Source organism: Oculina patagonica, chromosome 10 (genome assembly GCF_052425735.1).
Source record: "Oculina patagonica isolate OP01 chromosome 10, crgOcupat, whole genome shotgun sequence".
Lineage (NCBI taxonomy): Eukaryota > Metazoa > Cnidaria > Anthozoa > Scleractinia > Oculinidae > Oculina > Oculina patagonica.
The window spans coordinates 20,939,021-20,959,830 of record NC_135767.1 but is presented as its reverse complement, the minus strand read 5'-3'; the positions used below and the strand labels follow the sequence as shown (position 1 = coordinate 20,959,830).

Sequence of the window (20,810 nt, the reverse complement as noted above, 5' to 3'; positions counted from 1 at the left end):
TTAATGCTGGGAGGGGTTAACCCTGCGATGGAGTAGCATCCCATCCAAGGGACGAGTAGAAATACTCCAAGTCGCTTAATGCTACGAAACTGGCATAAGTTCCGTCCTGATGGGCCACCAGGCTCGAATGAAGATTTTACCTTGCGTGATAGAAATGAGATTTTTACCTTCTCAGATTATTCGATTTCCTTAAAAGGAATCGAACCCTTTCTAAAATCACGCCACAATCATCACAAGCTGGTTTTATTGAGCGTCGTCATTTCTAGTTTCTCTCTTTCTGTACAAGCCTTTTGCGTTTTTGTCCGTGTGTTTACTCAACCGTTATCTCTCTCTGAATTCCAGGAAGGGCTTCAAGTTATAGGTAAATGTGGAGGACGATGTGGCATCTGTAGCCCTGATGAAGTAGGATTACAAGTTGAAACGGTCAAAGGTGAGACAAGCAACTTTATCAACGGCTCTAGTTAACTTATTAAGATTCATGGAAAACAAAATCTTAGTCGCTGTTTATAGGATCCCAGACTCAATCAACACCCTGCCTCGCCCCCAGGCTTCCTTTTCGTTGGTCGTGCGGAGTTCGCTTGGCGTTGTGGGACTTCCATCTGCGCCGCGCTTCCCGTTTTCCCGCCTTAACCGACCGGCCAATCGGCGCCAGGGGACGAGGCAGATCAACACTTATTCCATCCTGAGCCGACGATTTTTAAAAGGGCGTTGTCAAGTGACGTAAAGTATTCTGCCTTATGACGTCAATTGGGTTGGAAACTCGGCCCCAGGTGACACGCACCTTGTGGCGAGCTAGCTTCCATCTCTGGTCGATTCCATTCTGAGCAGATTCAGAGTTTATTCGTGATTCTTGGTGCTGCTTAAAAAAATCTCGGCCTCTGGGGACGAGAATGTTTCGGAATATAAAATTGCGAATACTCCCGTTTTTTAATTGGATTTCGAAAATCCAAGATTCATCCACAGTTACTACGATTGTTTAAAAATATTTTTAGTTTTAGTTTTTTCCCTCTTGTAGAAGCGAAGGAAAGAAAACTATGAAGAAATGTTGACTATTTCCATGTTCTCTCTCTTGCAGAAGACAGCTGAGGTCAGGAGTTCGTTAGTTATTGGTTCCAATAGGTGTACATATTTCCATACATAGGAGTTTTACAATTGATGCCATTCAGAGGAAAATATATCACTTCACTGAGAAAGAGAGTCGTCCATTCGAAACAGACTGAATCTTGCGTTACAAGAGTCACGGAGGTATTTATTGTCATGCAATCGTATCCACGAAAGAAAAATACAAGAAGATAAATGGTTAAGCTGCTGGAACGAGAAGAGTCGTTGTATAAAGTGCTTCATGTTGTTGCGTTACGTAATGTCACGTTGCGTTACTTTCGTAAACGTTGTAACACTTTGTTATGAAAGGGCCACTGTCAAGGCTGAGTGAATGCGTGACGTTTCTAAGTTAACAGAAGGTTGGAGTCTTGATCGTTTGCTATGACTAAGATCGTAAGAGTCCGTTGTGGACTGGAACAGAATTTAAGATCGTTAGAACTCAGGCCCCCAGCCTTGACATTGCTTCTTTAAAATAGGTATATATTTTATATGAAGGCGATTTTACCCAAAAAAACAATGAAAATATTAGGTAGTATAACACAAGAAGAGCAATTGACTTAAATTTCAATCTTTTCAGACGTAATTTTTATGATCTGGCTAAGAATTCTTTTAACTTATTTTTATTCCCAGAAAGCGATTTTTAATTAGTCAGCAGAAATACTTTTACAACATAAACAAAAATTATGGAAAATGCTATTCTCGACAATTATGTTTTAGCTAGGTACCCTATCTCCCCCTCTTATGTACCATGAATTTAATATATGGGATGGGTTAAGGTAAATAGATATTGAAGTTAAATCGCTATTTTGTGCGACTACTTTAAGCCTTTAAAAGCACAAATTTTGGACAGTTGTTTCTAAAAACGTCTTTACAAGTCGCTCGAAAACGATCTATTGGCACAGCTCAATTATGAGGAAACATTAACAAGAGCATATAGATTTTAAACTATTATGATAAGCTTCCTTTAGATCTCTGAAATCAGTTGGTTTCTAACGAAACGACTCGAGTAAATGTTTTTTGAAGCTACGGCCCATGTATAATAGGCTAATCCCGGCATTTTAACTTGGCAAAGATATAACACAAAAAATTCAATTTTAACAAATTTTATGGCCGTTTTTCTATATGATAGTTCGCACCGTTTTATAATAACTTATAAATATTTCGCAAAGAAGTATGCAAAATACCATCAGATCTTTTTTTTACTTATAAACAGCTTTTTTGCATAACAAAAGATCGAAACTATCACGATTTTGATCAAACTCTTGGATTATTTAAAAGACATCTCAGCTACTTTTTATAACTGGGGTATAATTTTCCTAGAAATGCTGCGCCTCTTCAAAAAGAAACAGTTTATTTTACTATCCATGTCATAACACGAAGTCGCACTAGAAAAATTAAGCCGGCATTTGTTGTTAAAATCTGAAAAACTTAAATCGAGTAACAAGATATTGATAGTTAATCAAATAATTTCAAATCTTAAAATATAAGCTGAGTATCTTTTGTAGTACGCCTTCTTGTTTTGAAAAGAAATACTGCATTTTTACGCGTCCGATTTAGTATCTCAAAAGTTGTACAGATTTCAACTTAAAAACTTACACTCGAGCAGCAGCGAAAGAATTCTATATTTATTAACACGCAAATTTTATTTTTTTACAAAAGGTAACTAACCATTTCCGCAATTAACGCGTTCTACTGATAAAAATAATATTAATTATGAGTAATGCGAAAAGTAATAATAATTAAAATATTGTTTAAATGCAGCCCTTATTTGATTCGTCACGCAACCTGTATATGGAAGTGTTGCGTGACGCGTTACGTAATGGCTGTAAAAAGTAGGTGCAATCGCGGAAATATTTGGCAATGCAGTCAACAACAAAATGTAGAGATTTATAAATATATATACAGTTGAAGTTTATTTATTTAAACTAGCTTGCCTCGTTATAGTGGCAAACTAGAGTGCGTGTACAGATTTTAAATATATTATAAGAAAATAAAAGTTAAATGTTGAAAATAAACCTGTAGTCCTGCCATACTTTTTGTGAGTTAAGCGTGTTAATTCTTTGATGCACATCATTAATTCTCTTTTTCTGTCAGCATATGGACACAATAGACACGTAGTAACACCCCTTCTTGTGCCCAAGTGTTTAAGTCACACCTTTTTTAGTACGCCTCATATTTGCATAGCATCCGCCTATAGAATGGGCCAGCTTGGTCCTATTTCGTGGCTCATTAACTAATTTCTATTGTCTCAATATTCATGCTTGAATAACTTTTACAAAAGAGGGATTTGCCGGACAATTGTGTACGGGATAGACAGGGTGTGATCACGTGTTTATTGTGTGAAAGTGTCAAGTTCACACCTATTTTAGATCGGCTAAAATTTGCATCTCAATATTTTAGTACGAGAACAATAGAGGTCCATCTTGAAAATGGTCAGTTTTTTTTAGGTATAGCCTATTTTTCTATGATTGAAATATTCAAATGCCGATATTAGCCGATCTAAAATAGGTGCGAATTTGAAACTTGCACACAATAAGAACATGGCCACGCCCTTTCTAGCGCACAGTTTATTAGTTGGGAAATCCTCTTCTTAGCGAAAATAACAAGCTATGAATATTTAAACAATAGGAATTGGATAATGAGCTACTACCGACCTAAACTAATCATTTTAGAGGTGGACCCCCGTTGTTTTAATGTGATGCGAATATTAGCCGACCTAAAGAAGATGTGACTTCGACACTTGGACACGATAGACAGAAAGTTCACACCCCTTCGGGCAAACTTCCAAGTCAAACTTATTTTAGTTCGGCTAGTATTTGCATTTCATTAAAACAATAGGGTTAACCTACGAAGTTCACCAGCTTGGTCCTTACTTCGTGGCTCATTAACCAATTTCTACTCTTTCAATATTCGTGCTTGAAGAACTCTTACAAACGGGAGATTTGTCGGACAATTGTGTGCGCGATAGAAAGGGTGTATTCACGTGTTTATTGTGTGAACGTGTCAAGTTCACACCTATTTTAGATCGGCTAATATTTGCATCTCATTATTTTAGCATGGGAACAATAGAGGTCCACCTCGAAAATGGATATTTTTTTCCCAGGTAGACCCTATTGTTTTTATGACTGAAAAAGGAAGATATTATCGGATCTGAAATGGGTGTGGCCTTCATTGTTGCACACAAGACACGTGGTCTCAGTATTTGTAGCTCCGTTTGAGTTCCCTATGAGTTCTCTCTCAACTCCCAATGAGTTCCCTTTTGAGTTTCCCTATGTATTCCTGAGTACCTTATGATTTCCCTGTGTGTTTCCAGTGTTGCTTTTGAGTTCCCTTTAAGTTTCTATTGAGTTCCCTCCCCCCCCCCCCCCCCAATCCCTATGATTCCCCAACGAGTTCCCTGCGAGTTTCCAGTGCTGCTTTTGAGTTCCCTGTGAGTTTGTAATGAGTTTCCTATGATTCCCCCAACGAGTTACCTGTGAGTGTGCTTATGAGTTCCTTATGAGAAATGAGTTCCCTACGAGTTCTCAATAAGTTCCCTATGAGGGCCCTATGAGTTCCCTTTGAATTTTCTCTGAGTTCCCCACGAGTTCCCAATGAGTTTTTGGTTTCTCATATACAAACATAGCTGTAGGCACTGCCGACAAAAAAGGGAAAAAAAGGCAAGGCGAACCTACCCTTATATATCATCATGTTTTAAGATAAGGTATCCCTTCTAATAGAAAAACTGTACCCCTTTCACATTCCTCCGGAAGGGATGCTGCAACTTTTTCTTTTATTTTTTCAATTGAAAAAAAAGGATCCTAGTCAGCCTCCGCCATTTTATCTGCAATCTAAATTCGGACAATTTGCAGGTTGAAAAGAAATTCTCATCCATCCTAGTGCGTTTTTCTTTACTGAGGTCTTAAATTACCAGAAATGCTTTTTTAAATTATCCGTGCTTATTTTTGACTAGTTATTCTTACTATCATTCTTTTGTTTGTTTGGCGTAATATTTATCAGTTGAACTTAAAGGATCCTAGTCAGCCTCCGCCATTTTCGATGCCATTAAAATTATGAAAACTGTATGGCGAAGCGAAATCTTATACAACTTGAAGTCTGTTTTAATAATTAATTACTTTTGGTAGTTTCACATTACTATTGAACTCTTTCCTTTAGACACGCTCCGCAAAAAAATATTATACCGAAATTCTCATCTGTAAACAAAAACAAAGGCGTGGATGAATGGACTTTTATGTGCCTCTGTTCAAATTACAGTTTTTTTCTACCCAAACTCGTGAAATCCCTGGCCTTTTATATACCTCCAGCCTAAATTGGTTCCCCTTTTGGGCGGAGTCTCCCTGTATAGTCCAATATAAAGTATCCCACCAGGTTAAAATGGCACTAAAAAAACGACCCCCACTTGTCTAGTGTTAGTCTAGGCTCTCCAAAGCAAAAACAAGAAGTCACTCAAGATCTTCAACAATGAAGGATTTATTCCGTTTTGACAAACGTATCTTTAAAGTTTTACTTGCCATTGATTGCTTTAACGTACTCTTAAAAACAATGCGCAAAAACAAGTTTTATCAAACGCATTAACAATTTATGAAGGAAAGACAAAGCAAATAGTTCTGTTTTACATAACCTTACTTACATTTTCACAACCAAACAAAAATAACTGGTCAGAATCATGGATCTATTTATTTAATAAGTCATATACTGAGTTAGGTTCATGTTCTATCACATGCGCACTTAGACTGCTTAACAAGCATACTTTTCTGCGAACGTGCTCAGTCTTCTAACGAGAGGTCTGTTGCAAATGACAAAACTGAGAGTGAGACTAGGGAGAAATGCTAAAAAGGCTCATGAGACGATCAGTGCTTTGTGCCTTTGATAAGCAATTGTTTGACAAATTTTTGGAGAAAGAATGCTGCTTTACAGTCTAATGTGCACTGAAAACATGACACAACATTTTTGCATGTCAGTGTATTATCTTAATTTCTTATAAGTAAAATAATTTCTAATGAACAATTACTTTGAACACACATGACCAAGTCTGAGACCCAGGATGGGGAATTTCCATATGAAATGGACAGGGATGCTTGTCGGATAATTTACATAGTATAACAGCATTTTTTTTATTTCATCGCAAGGAACTTTAAACGAGACTTTGATGGCTAAAACTATTGGCATTCTGTCCTAAACTCCCCAAGTGAGACCAAAAAGGGTAATTAACTGTACACTCTTAAGTGAGATAGCAAGCAGCCCTGCGAGCCCCTCCCTGGGGGTTGAAACCCCATACAAACTGACAAAGTCACCGAGGTGACTAGAGACTGCACGGAAGTATAACTAAATACATAACAAATATACAAAGTAAAAATCACTTGAGGTTAACCCCAAAAACATATTCACAGAAATAATTATTTCCCTGTCATTAATTTTGAGAACGAAAAAGGTTTTTAGTAGCGGCATTTAAAGGAATGTCCAAGACAATAATATGCTTGCTTATGAAGTTGCAAGATAACATGAAGTGCATGTATGTTGTAATAATTTAATTACAAATTACACATTCTTGCTATTCACCATTTTGCAGTATAGCATGTTAAATTAAATTGTTTTACTTTAATTTTTAAATATAGTAAATCTATGTAAGATAAACGTAACATAACTATGTAACATAAATCTATGTTTGTACTTACATGGTATAATTTATATGGATGTAAGACACAAAAAAACTACTGGAGCATAAAATAGCTCATTCTTTTTTTTTTTGCGTTATGTTTCAAAATAAACAAAAAAAAACAACTGAAGATCAGTACCTAACCGGACAATGTTGTCCACAGATTCTCTTTTTTTTTCTTGTTAGTGACAGATAAGATAAATAAAGAGGGTGTATTATACTCTAGCGGTCTGACATTTTAAGCTGACTTTGAGCATCGGTCTGCAGGTACACTTTTTATTATCTGGTGGTTAAGGGTCAAGACATTTATGGTGGTCTCAGTCTTCAGGAGAAAATAAAATAAATTTGCAGTCTAGGAAGAAAATATCATGGCAGTCTGCAGACTGAACGACCCTCTATAAATATGGTTTAAAAGTAGAAAGTCATACTCATATGAAAGACCTCTATTGGCCAGCTGCAAGCTGGCAAATGAATCATAATACCATGCATGGGCATTTGAAACCAATCAAGAAATGATTATGTGTACTTCTTGATTGCTCATCAAGAAAAAAAATTGCCATTTAGTCTTATTGGAGTCAAGTGCTTTTATCTATTTTTTAAAATGACTTGACAATTATTGGTAAGGTCAGATAAATCCACCCTTACCGCTTTAAATCCAGAAGTGGTTTATTTAGAAGAACTGTGCTCAAACAATTTCAAAGAGGATGTGACAATAATAAGATGCCCAGGGTAGCAAAAATTCACAAAGATGAGCAGACTTGTAACACAGATTTAGATTAAAGCTCTAAACTTTACAAAATTCATATCGAAACAATATCAATTTCCTCAACAAAATTATTAATTACCCCTGCCAATATAATTTCTTTTAATTCCAAAACTTGTGGGAACACCTCTGTTAAATGTAAATTACAATTAAAGTTAACTGAATATGTATGTAGTGACATTCAAGTCCTTTAAATAAACATTTCAAACTCAAACACCATCTACTTATAACAATGTACAATGCATTAACACTATACATACACAAGTTATTTTAAATCTCTAAAAAATAAGTATTTCTCAATGAATAAAACTATCAACAGTTTCAACCTTAAATTCTTAACATGATCGAAGCACTCTTTCTGATAACACTGATGTTATAATTTATATTTATAAAAAAATATAAGTAAATGTTACTCATAAAGAAATCTTCGCAGAAGTACAAACGCAATAGCTTCTCTCATTTAAATACAAAATAATTCTATTACTGACCTAAAAGAAACATTAAGCTTGCATGAGAAAAAACTCTCCGCATCAATTATCACTTGAAAAAGCTGTCGTGATGGCTCTGAAAGCGTGTGAAAGCTTACAAATTTGTTTCTATTTGGTATCTCATATTTAGTTGTTTGATTCTATTTATATCTCTTTTAGTAAATCAACCCACAAAACCCTAAATTATGCACAATAAATTTTTATATTAGTACACGTCATTACCTGAGCTGTACATTTAAGGCCTTACTAACCAAACATTGTTGCAGTTCTGTAGCAAATATTTCAATTGCTGGGTTTTGATTGGTTTACAGGCCATGGTTTGTGAGATCATATCACCATGGACCACAATTATGGTAGGTGGAGGCATCAGCAAGAACAGCGGGGTAGCTCAAATATTTTAATTCTTTGGGCATTTTTCTGTTTTATAAAACAATTTTTGCACTCGCACTTGCTGGATAAGAGATAGTTGTAGTCAACTCAGCGCTATGTGCTTCTTGGCTATCTACCATCTCATATCCAATTGTACACTTATGGAATAAAAAATAAAAAAAATCTTGGTTCTCAGAGACAAAAGTTTTTTTTCCAAGCCATTCCAACAATGTTTGGTTCTGAGTCATATACATGTTAAATGGGAGATGTGTTTAATTTCTCATCTTGCCATCTGAAAGGTGCCACACAATACAGCCACCTATTTCACATTATCGAGAGCCCTGTGGATATTACACATATACCAACAAGTCCCTTAATTAACAGGGGCATAGCCAGCTTTTTGAAGAGTTGTAGACCTGGCCAATTGCAACCGCTTTTTAGAAGTTGGGGGTTGAGAGGGGGATAGGTCCATTGGGGAAAGTTTTGAGATCAAGACTGCTCCTTAATTCCAACATTTCATAATTCAAGGAATTGTGCCAATTTTTGCTTGTTCATAAATAAACGCATACCGTATTTTGTTAACAGCTCATGCCGTTGTGCATTGTTCTGCTAACGCAGAAGGCTCCACAGTTTGCACTTGCTGGAAGAGCGTTGATCTCATCAGGAAAGGGGAGTTGCGAGATAGATTATGCTATGTTAAAATTAATTCCTTTTTTTCGTCTTGAAAGTGCATCACCTAAATTTGTTTCTATTGTACATTTTAAAAACGTGAGCAGGCCAAGAAAGTTGTAGGCCCCGGCCTACACGTCTGTAGGCTACAGCTATGCCCCTGATTACCAGTAAATCAAAAATGTAGTTTTGCATTATTTGAAACTGACAGAATTAAACCATTGACACATGATGAATAAGCTCACCCTCACCATCTGTTATGGGAGAACGCTTGCGCATTTCAGTCTCATTTTCAGCAGGGCAACACTTCTGTGCTGCACAGTTCTCGTCTTGTCCGCACTCCAATGCACATTCACTGTCCTTCTTATCTTCACAAACAAATTCTGGTTGGATGGTCGTGGAGTGGATGCCTTCATTGTGGAAGAACCTTTTAATCTTGTTGGCAATGTTCATGTATTCATCTGGGGATTGGCATCTAATATGGGCAGACGCTGAAAAAAATAACATTATTACTTGCCAGTAGAAACTAATAGAAAATAACAATTAAAATTAAAATTACATTTCTTGCAAAATATTTCAGACGATTTTAATTTCGGACAAAAAAGTGTCTGAAAATAAAACCGTCCGAAATTTTTAAGTGTTTAAAATTTTAAGCGTCCGAATTTTTTACAGTACAGTTACCTAATATGTACTTGTCAACACTCATTTGAAGTGTAAACAGCCAGCTCACATTGATCAGATATGTTGAAACCTGACTGCTACTGTAGTAGCGTTGGATTGAGCTTATAGTAAATCAATCCATGTAATTTGTATCACAAGCTTGTTTTTGAGTTTTAAGTGCTCAAAGCTAATAAAATTATTAAGGATGTTTTTAACAGGTATATTCTTGCTATGGTAACCAGCAAATTTATGTCAAGAAAATCACCACAACTGTCTTGTTTGCTAATAAATGTTCAAGATGCCATTACTGCAGCACCAAGTGATAAAGAGTGGTAGTTATGTACTGAAAGGGTAAAGAATGGTAAATTTGAGACTTTGTGAGACGGCGAGACCCTGGTTTTAAAATCCGAGACAGAGACTTAAGCGTTTCTATCAAATCTGAGACCGAGACTTTACTTCTAAAAAATCTGAGGCCAAGACTCTAAGTGTCTGAGATTTTTAGGTAATGGTACTAATAATAAAAGTTCTTAGCCATTGCCTGAAAAGCTCATAGCAAAGAATAAGTGGAGTAGCAATGACTATCTATGGCAGAGCATATTTGCTGAGTCACTTAACTTAAATGTGTCTAGGTAGTTCCCATTTATTATGTGCGTTGTTAGTAATTTACCTTAAGAATACCGGTCTCTAAGAATCAGACAATTTCTCGATTTCGCGGCAAGAGGATGGAACTTCGATTTCTTTCATACTTTTATGTTAGATAGGCTAGGGTATAACTTAAATCACTGTATAGTTCTTTCGATTGAATATCCTTTTATTTTAAAGAAAAATGCAAATGACAAAAATCCGTTAAAATCGTCATTTGAGGCGCTAAATTATTCATGATTTTTGCACGAGTTTGAGAGCCTCGCGTGCAAAAACAAATCACTCTACCGTCTTTTAAACACTCAAACCATAGTTAGCAATCTCTAAACATCTACTGAAATGATTTTGGGAAATATTGCGTTGTTCTTTGTAGACAAAATAATTTTATTTCGAAGGCATACAATTCACTGCCGTAAAAGTACTTGATAAATAAAATTAATTTTTACCATGTGCGAAACCTTCAAATCGTTTAAGCTTCTGGTGGTTGAATGTTAGAAGAATGGTGTATAAATCCCTGTAAAAATTTCTCCGGGCAAATGATTAAAAGCGACGTGAGATCTTTTCGAATTCGGTTAAATATGCAAATATTTGACCTTCCGCGGTCAACTTTGAAGTTACGGGTCAGAAATAATTTTTTGTTCCGTGTTCCAAGTCCTAACCCATTTAAGACCAAATTAAGCATATGAAAAAAATATGTAATTTTCTAACCTTTATCTGCTGTAAAAGGTAGGTTCGAAGGCCATTTTAGCATGATTACGGCTCTTATCATTCGTCGCATCTGAGCTTCGTTTTCCTTCCGCGGTCAACTTTGAAGTTACGGGTCAGGCATGAATGACATGAATATTTCAACCCGTGCACAAGTCTTAACCCATTGTGGGTCAAAATAATCACACACAAAAACATTATGAAATATTCTAACCTTAATCTGCTGTAAAAAGCAGGTTCGAAGGCCTTTTAAGCACGATTCCGGCTCTAAGCATCCGTAGTAATTTGAGCTTCATTTGTGCAAGTATGTCATATTTAGTGGTCGAAATCCAATCTGTGATCAACTTTCGGCGCTTCTCGTCACCACTGCATCTTCTTCGACGGCATACGCCGATTGTTAGTATTGCCTCGTTAATAGTACACAAAAAATAACATCTGATCGCTAAACGGCATGATGTCGGCGCTTAAAGTAGCTTACAGTAGCTTACAGTCCCATCTTGAAATGGGCCGTCTGTTCGTCACGCAATACTGTGTCATGGATATTTTTTTAGGGGGTGGTAGGTGGGTGTGGGAAAGGTTGAATATGCGGAAATGCTTGATTTAATACTTTATGACAAGTACGTACTCGAGCCAGCAACAACAACAACAACAACAACAACAAGTACAGTGATATCTTTAGGCAGACAAGATAAAGCACACGTACTGTCAGTTGACAAGCGTTTGGTACAGTGTAATGCAACTGTTCGCGAATTCTGTTGCTCGCGCGGGGTTGGTTGTAATACCGGGGGGTGGAAGGAGGATATAAATCTTTACTAAACAAGTAGAGTTTTTAAGTAGTTATTCCCTTTTTTACTGTAGAACCGAAAACGAAGAGAAAAACTCGTGTCTATGTTTTTTGGGGGGTGAGGGGGTGGGGGCCGGGGGGTTCTTGGTTGGTTGGTTAGCAAAGTTTTATTTTTTTCACAAAGATACCTAACCAAATATCGCATGTCCTGTATAAATGGTTAATGATAGAAGTAACGATAAGTTTTGATTTTTTTTTTCGTGATCGAGTGGCAACTTAATAAAAACATTGCATCGCAATTTTTTTTTTTCCTTTTTTTTTTTTTTTTTCCTAAATTCTATCAGCTAAAATAAACGCCCAGCTAAACGAAAAAAGGTATCTTAAAACTGAACTTTTTGTTCAAGTATTAGTAAAGAGATTTTATAAAGATTTGTGTTTTGCCGTGTGCAGTTAGCCGTTATTTGTGTCGGCAAGGAACGCTTTTCCTCCCCTTGAATAGATTGTTATTTTTCGGTTTTGGGCCTTAACGAAGTTTTCAAGAGCTGCCTTGAAAACACCAAACAAATAGCTAGCTTCTGAAGTTTGGTTTTTCACGGGAAAGAGTCATGTTAGAGTTAACTAAATTAATACTGGGACTTGTGACTGCTGATGTCCTTCTCACACGACAGTAGAATCAAAACCGCAAACTCCACGAACAAGGGCCTTAAAAGAACAACAACCTTCCATTCAGTGAAATAAACTGAACTTTGAAAAAAATGTTCACGCGCTGCCTTTAAGCAAACAGACGGTGCCAATAACTAGCACGACCAAGGTTTTGTTTACTTAGGAAGCCACTAAATTAAATTTGGCGATTTTTTCACACGCCGAATTGCCATAGCAATTTGCTTATCCTTTTTAGCAAAGAGTTTTAGCACTGAGTTTTTTTTTTTAACATGTTTTAATTTCGTTTAAACATCAAATTAGTTATTGTTGAATTTAGACATCATGAATTCGACAGCATGTTCAAAACGGCACCCCAAGAAAGTACTTTGTTACAGGTTGACGAATGACCACCCGAAGCCACAGGTCACCCAGATTTACCGTAGGGCGAAAAAAAATTGCGATGCAATGTTTTTATTAAGTTGCCACTCGATTACGAAAAAAAAAATCAAAACTTATCGTTACTTCTATCATTAACCATTTATACAGGACATGCGATATTTGGTTAGGTATCTTTGTGAAAAAAAATAAAACTTTGCTAACCAACCAACCAAGAACCCCCCGGCCCCCACCCCCTCACCCCCCAAAAAACATAGACGCGAGTTTTTCTCTTCGTTTTCGGTTCTACAGTAAAAAAGGGAATAACTACTTAAAAACTCTACTTGTTTAGTAAAGATTTATATCCTCCTTCCACCCCCGGTATTACAACCAACCCCGCGCGAGCAACAGAATTCGCGAACAGTTGCATTACACTGTACCAAACGCTTGTCAACTGACAGTACGTGTGCTTTATCTTGTCTGCCTAAAGATATCACTGTACTTGTTGTTGTTGTTGTTGTTGTTGTTGCTGGCTCGAGTACGTACTTGTCATAAAGTATTAAATCAAGCATTTCCGCATATTCAACCTTTCCCACACCCACCTACCACCCCCTAAAAAAATGTCCATGACACAGTATTGCGTGACGAACAGACGGCCCATTGCAAGATGGGACTGTAAGCTACTGTAAGCTACTGTAAGCGCCGACATCATGCCGTTTAGCGATCAGATGTTATTTTTTTGTGTACTATTAACGAGGCAATACTAACAATCGGCGTATGCCGTCGAAGAAGATGCAGTGGTGACGAGAAGCGCCGAAAGTTGATCACAGATTGGATTTCGACCACTAAATATGACATACTTGCACAAACGAAGCTCAAATTACTACGGATGCTTAGAGCCGGAATCGTGCTTAAAAGGCCTTCGAACCTGCTTTTTACAGCAGATTAAGGTTAGAATATTTCATAATGTTTTTGTGTGTGATTATTTTGACCCACAATGGGTTAAGACTTGTGCACGGGTTGAAATATTCATGTCATTCATGCCTGACCCGTAACTTCAAAGTTGACCGCGGAAGGAAAACGAAGCTCAGATGCGACGAATGATAAGAGCCGTAATCATGCTAAAATGGCCTTCGAACCTACCTTTTACAGCAGATAAAGGTTAGAAAATTACATATTTTTTTCATATGCTTAATTTGGTCTTAAATGGGTTAGGACTTGGAACACGGAACAAAAATTATTTCTGACCCGTAACTTCAAAGTTGACCGCGGAAGGTCAAATATTTGCATATTTAACCGAATTCGAAAAGATCTCACGTTGCTTTTAATCATTTGCCCGGAGAAATTTTTACAGGGATTTATACACCATTCTTCTAACATTCAACGACCAGAAGCTTAAACGATTTGAAGGTTTCGCACATGGTGAAAATTAATTTTATTTACCAAGTACTTTTACGGCAGTGAATTGTATGCCTTCGAAATAAAATTATTTTGTCTACAAAGAACAACGCAATATTTCCCAAAATCATTTCAGTAGATGTTTAGAGATTGCTAACTATGGTTTGAGTGTTTAAAAGACGGTAGAGTGATTTGTTTTTGCACGCGAGGCTCTCAAACTCGTGCAAAAATCATGAATAATTTAGCGCCTCAAATGACGATTTTAACGGATTTTTGTTATTTGCATTTTTCTTTAAAATAAAAGGATATTCAATCGAAAGAACTATACAGTGATTTAAGTTATACCCTAGCCTATCTAACATAAAAGTATGAAAGAAATCGAAGTTCCATCCTCTTGCCACGAAATGTTGGATTCTAAGCGACCGGCATTCTTACAGTATTGTGAAAAAGTAATGCAAACGAATTTCGACGAAATTCGCGCTTTTCGTGGCTTTTCAAGGAAATTTCGCTTGAAACGAAATCTCTTCGACAATTCGCGACATTTCGCCGAATTTTCGCGACGTCTATTGTTTCGATTTGCGTGAACTTTCGCGCAGTTTTCCGCTGTGTGCGGTAATTTGTCGCGAACTTTCGTGCGATAATTCGTGAACTTTCGCGCGAAGTTTCGAGTCTTTTCGAGCAAAGTTCGCTATGATGTAAATGTGAATCTTCCCTCTCAATCGTTCTCTTGTGCCGGCCTGAAACACAGAGAAAGCGTGTTTACAGATATAAATTCTTAATTACATCGTAAAATTGTTCTTTAAACTTACCTCGTTAGTGCACGAAGAAAACGTAAATATAAACTTCTTCCCAAATGACAAAAACATTGAAGTTTCATGACGAAAAGTTCACATTCGCGAGAAAAACTACCGAGAACGATATGAATGTCGTGTAAAAACACACAATGTTTCCCACTGTAGTGCTTGTCCCCGCGCGAAATTGTGTTTATTGCTACTACTGTAGTTATTCGGCTATAAGCCGACCCTGGCTTTATTAAAGCCGAGACCCTAAACTTTCGGTTTTCAGAACCAGTTCGAGTCTGACAAAAAATAAACCCAAAACACTCGGCTATAAGCCGAGACCCAGTTTTTCCTTCAAACTACAAAACAATCCACGTGCAGCAAATCAACATATTTGTTAAATCACAACTACATGTATGCAATCGAAAAAACAACAAAAGAAATTACTAATAAATGGTGAATTTATTTAGATCTGTACATACGCGTGACAAAAAATTCACCTGAGTTTAGAATCCCATCTCAAACAATCACGCATTCTTCTGAAGAATTAGCGGTTATCGATCATCATACCAAAAGCTACTAGTTAATTTCAAACAACTAAATCTTCCGATGAAAGTTGTTGCTGAGGTAGAGACCGTTCAAAACAACTGCAAAATTGCCAGAGAATACGGGATGAATACTGTCCAGTTCGTTGCAAAATATTTCACAAGTCGCCAGTGAGCAGATAAAGCGGATGAACTTTAGATGTTATCAACACGAAACGCCATGCTGTTGTCGGTATTTGTAGAGTATTCTGAATTCAATCAAACTTTCGAAGTGGTTTCTTTTAGCAAAGAAGTCGTGGTATTAAAAGTTTGTAGTTTTGAACAAAAATATTACATCTAGCCAGTAGCCAGCCGCTTTCTGATAGATCGTGTTAAAATGTTTGCCAAGTGCGTGAGAACAGCCGCTTCTGATTGGTCAGTTTCTGACGTCGCCAAAGCAAGTCAAAACAATCGATGCTTTCTTTCTTCTCTTGAAGTGTCACGTTAGCGGTGATTCTGCATAAAACTTTTAAAAAGCTGAAGGAAAAGAAACAGTCTCAGGCAGATATTTACTTGTGGAAGAGATTACGAGGAAATTGTTCAATACATGCAAGATTTTGAATGATCTCGACCGCTCAAAAGACGATCACGCACGCCGACAAAATAATATTCCAGAGCGAGCCGATGGATGACCGCAGTTCCAGCCTACTAGTAAATAGCGAAGGAAAGACGAATGAAAACTTCATTCTTAACGTTTCTTCACTAAACCAAATGGCTTTTTAGGAGCCGCCATTTAAATAAAAGGTAATGAACAAGAATTAATAACAAATGCTTGTTAATTTTCTTTATCGATGATCGCTCGGCTTATAGATCTTGCTAAGATCTCCAGTCATATTATATTAATATTTTTAGCAGATATATGACATTTCTGTAAATTAGAAATATAATGGACGAATAAAGTATTACTTAGATGAAATATGTATACATCGACAGCACTGTATGTCAAATCGAGCCAAGCCAGCGAACTTGCTTAAAAACCTTTCGCAAATGCCACGTGAGTACCCTTTATATATGTTAGTTGCGTGCTTTATTCGCTTAATGATCAATACGTACCATTTTTACTTAAATTCGGCATGCATTTGCGAGCAAATCAAAGATATCTTTCGTGTATGTTACATGACCATCCGACCGAACGATCCCGTAGCGGAGTCTGCACGTAGAAAAGCGAACGATTGTTGAGAGTCTAGCGAAATTTATTGTCTCACCTAGCGAAATTTCGCGAATTATCGGTGAGGCAGCGAAAGTTCTAGAAAATATCGTTCTTTGTTCCAGCGAAAGTTCGCGCGAAATGTCGTGAAATGTCGCGAAGTTCGCAACGAATTTTTTTCGCGAACTTTCGCGCGAAAGTTCGGGAGAACAAAGAACGAAATTCGCGCATTTCGTTTGCATTACTTTTTCACAATACTGTAAGCTTAATTTGCCCTCAAGAAGATATATAGCTTAATATCGGGTACAATTTTCAAGATTCCAAGATCCAAATTATTAAAATTTGAGACTCCGAGAGGTGTCAATCTTCAGAAAGCCCAAGATTCCAATTCACTCATTTAAAAAGCCGAGATTTCAAAATGGGGCCAAAATTTTGCGAGACCCACATTTTTAAAGTACCATTCTATACCCCTTACTGACCCATCAAAGTATAAGAGCTAGTAAGTGCTGGAAACCATCACAATCCACCTTAAAACTCACCAATAATCTTATTCCCAGCCAACTGCCAAACATGAAACTCATGTACACTCAGCACGCCTTCAACATTATCCAGCAAGCGATCCTGTACTTCCTTGATCTTGATGTGCGTGGGAACAGTTTGAAGTAAGATCAGTGACGACTCTCGCATCAGTGGGATCGATGTCTTCAGAATCAGGAGAACCATGAAGATGCTCATGCCGGGGTCAACGTAAATAGTCCACTCGCCTGACGCAAACTTGATGATCAGAGCACTGATGATGACGATGACAGATCCCAGGGCATCGCCGAGCACATGGAGATACACACCTCGCATGTTGAGCTGCGCACTAGACTTGACTTTCATTTTAGATGAACCAGATTTGGAAACCACTGTTTGGACCTTCCCATTTTTATCTGACAGGAAAACTGTGAAGAAAAAATAAGATAGTTTACATTTAACAACCACATAAATAAAGCAAACTTTTAATCTTTTTTAGGGAGAAGAGAGCCCCCCCAAAAAACAACTGCATTATGAAAGAAACTGGTCTGCAAAACACGCACATGTCATATATTTGGTTGGGTGGGGGGGGGGGCCCCCGTTTCTTCCTCCTTTCCCTCCTATTTTCAATTTTTGGTATTTTTCATTAGCAACAACCTTGAGTCTGTAGTCACTGTGATATTTGCTGCTAACAGCATTGAGTTGTTGAATTCTTTTTTTATTCAAATTTGCCGACCACAAAACATCATTAATGTTGTTTTAACAGCCAATATATCCTTGGCTAGTGACGTAATACAAAAATTAATATCGATACATGAAATATTTTTAGTAACCATATCCTTACCAGTTTGTTCAATATGATCGGCTCATAGTTAACCCCTTACTGTGTCTTTCTGCATTGTTTTGAACCTGACTAGGTCGTATAATTAACTTTTATAAATTGCTTTGAATAGAAAAGGTTACAATTAAATGGGTACATGAAATGAGGCCCTTAGTAACTCCTGATCTAATACAAAAATCTTCCTTCCTTTAAAAAGTGGTTTCAAGTAGGTGTTGAATATTCCTAACATTGGATCTATTATTTTAAAAGCCTGGATTTATTTGTTTTATTTTGTCTTGCACTAATTATAATCGAATAACTTAATATGCATTTCAAGTTTGAATTTCTGTATTTTTAGTATGAATGAAATTCAATATCCAACACACACTTTTAAGTTTGAAAAAAGAATATGTTTTTCCAGAAAATATCCACCATATCCTCACCATGGAAGATCTTTGTGGTTAAACCCCCCATCCACCCCTTCGCAAAAAATTTTCCATTGCTTTAATTACAGTCTTTCAAAATATTTCACTTTTAAGATCCCCCCCCACCTCAAACTTCCAATGACCTTCAAAGTGTTGGTTGAGCCACACAATACAGGTTTTGGAAACATGTACTTACACATTGTAAGCTTGAATTACAAAAGAAAATCTATAAGGGGACCATAACTCTGTTTTACTAGTCAAGTAATCTGGAATTAGGATAAGTATTCAATGACTTTCTAGGTGGATCTGATCAAATGTCAATGATGGATTTATGGGAAATGAAAAGTCACGCTACATTGATTCCTTGTGTAATTAGATAAGATAAAAAAAAAGATAAAAACTTTATCTTGTCCCTTACACTAATTTAGAAGAGTGAAACTATTTGTCCTGAGTTTCATATTAAGGGCCAGTCGGCTTTATAAAGTGGTCAAGATATCTGAAGTTCCCGTGCTATCAACGCGGTAAGAAAAATACTTTTCTGAGCGAGTGTGTAGTGTCTTTGCGGACAAAGGGCAGAGACGTTGTCTGGCGCAGCCCGTTCTTGACCTTATACATAAGCGTTGCTGTATCTTGTAAACGCCTATTATATAGTGTGGGCAAATCTGCCCGTCCCAAGAGTTCGTTATAGGTTTCGGTGTGGGATCTGATATAACTCTTAATGCGCGTCCCTGAATTCTCTCAAGTTTCCTTTTGTCCGTGACTTACAAAACTGCCATGTTAGATGACAGTATGTTAGGTGAGGTAATTGTTGCATATCAAATTATTACATAATGGTTTTTTACTAGATACGCCTTTCAAAATCTTTCGAAATGCAGCTATGTGTAAACTCATTTTAATAACAATATATTGTCACAGCCGAACGCAAAAACAACCTTTCTCTTAGTTTAATATGATATGGTCGTTGATATTTATATTATGTAGAAACATAATGAAGATACGAAAACTTAAATTTAGTTTAATTTATATATTTGACTACCCATGAGTTCCTACTGGATCGACCAACTTTAGTCTTGATCGAAGGGAGAAATTTATGGGAAATATTAAAATAATTTAGAAATATTTAAGAATTTTTTGGGATAAGAAAAATCTCGTCAAGCTATTACCTTCCTGAACTACACCATTGGAAGTCTCGCTGTTCATTTCACTTTCATCTTCGGATGACTGACTCGACTTCCTCTCGACGCCATTAGCTCCCCCATTTTGAGATTGCAAAAGATCGTTCAGATCCGTTCCGTTTGCTTCTCCGTGGCTATGATTATGTCCACCGCCGCCGTGGCTATGTCCGTGGCCACCATGCCGGTGAAAAAGAATCAAACCGATCACATTGACCAACAAGCCAGCGATTCCAACAATGAGAACAAGTATAGGGTTGTTGATTTCCTCCGTTTCTACAATTCGCTTCAGCGACTCGACCAGGATAGAAAAGCACAGCGCGATTAAAAACACAGCGTTGACCAACGCGCCTAAAACTTCAGCTCTTTGCCAGCCAAAGGTATTTCTCTCCGTCCGCTGGCTGCGTTTAGAGTACCGCAAAGCAAAGAACCCGATTATCAAAGACATTATGTCCGACAGCATGTGAAATGAATCAGCCACCAGCGCCATCGAATTCGTCGCGTAGCCAACGATGATTTCAACAAGAAAAAAGGACGATGTCATGAACAACATGGATAAAACACTGCCGGTTTTTCCGCAGAATCTCTTTTTGAGTTGAATCTTTCTTGAATTCTCCATCTTTTTTCAGGTTCGGTTTCCTACGAGGAAAATAAAAAATTTAAACAATTAAAGATCCTTTCAGCTCGAGCGACACAGCAAACAACTGACAAAACGTACTCAAAACTAGACCTTTATAGGAAATGAAATTCTGGGATATTTACATTGGCTGAAACCAGCAGTAATGTTTTATTTCTGAGAATTTTGAGTGAATGTCACGCGGACAGACAAAAATAGCGACACGCGCTGTTTGTCAAATTATGATTCAGGCTTTTTTTTCATTGTTGTATTAAAACATAAATATAACGCTATTGTTACCATTGATAGCCGCAAATATAAAGAAAAAGCTTACAATAAATACCTGCATGGGATAAATGACAACCAATGTAAGAGCCTCTTCAACGATTCAGAAAAAACATCAACAATAGCCAAGCAATCTGTCGGATATATTCCCTCAGGCCTTCCCCCCTGATTTCGTCTCCGAAAGTTATCTGAGCCCGCAATATTATCGATTTTG

The 20,810-nt window shown here is 37.1% G+C and overlaps 2 protein-coding genes across 5 annotated transcripts in view; one reads left to right on the top strand and one right to left on the bottom strand.

Annotated features, from left to right (window-relative positions):
* Positions 1-3,116, top strand: part of LOC144629286 (A disintegrin and metalloproteinase with thrombospondin motifs 9-like) — a 53,375-nt gene extending 50,259 nt beyond the window's left edge. For all 4 annotated transcript variants that reach the window (XM_078487503.1, XM_078487502.1, XM_078487501.1 and 1 more), the window contains 2 exons: positions 343-430; positions 1,076-3,116. In XM_078487503.1, the coding sequence (XP_078343629.1) occupies positions 343-430; positions 1,076-1,086 (99 nt within the window). In that variant the 3' untranslated portion in view covers positions 1,087-3,116. The remainder of the gene's footprint in view (positions 1-342; positions 431-1,075) is intronic.
* A 2,441-nt stretch (positions 3,117-5,557) lies between these two features.
* Positions 5,558-20,793, bottom strand: LOC144629066 (proton-coupled zinc antiporter SLC30A1-like). The gene is made up of 4 exons (XM_078487237.1): positions 20,655-20,793; positions 19,687-20,334; positions 17,302-17,706; positions 5,558-9,537 (listed from the first exon to the last, which is right to left on the bottom strand). Exons 2-4 carry the CDS (start codon positions 20,312-20,314, stop codon positions 9,260-9,262), a joined length of 1,311 nt encoding a protein of 436 aa, XP_078343363.1. The 5' UTR covers positions 20,315-20,334; positions 20,655-20,793; the 3' UTR covers positions 5,558-9,259.
* Between the last annotated feature and the right edge of the window lie 17 nt (positions 20,794-20,810).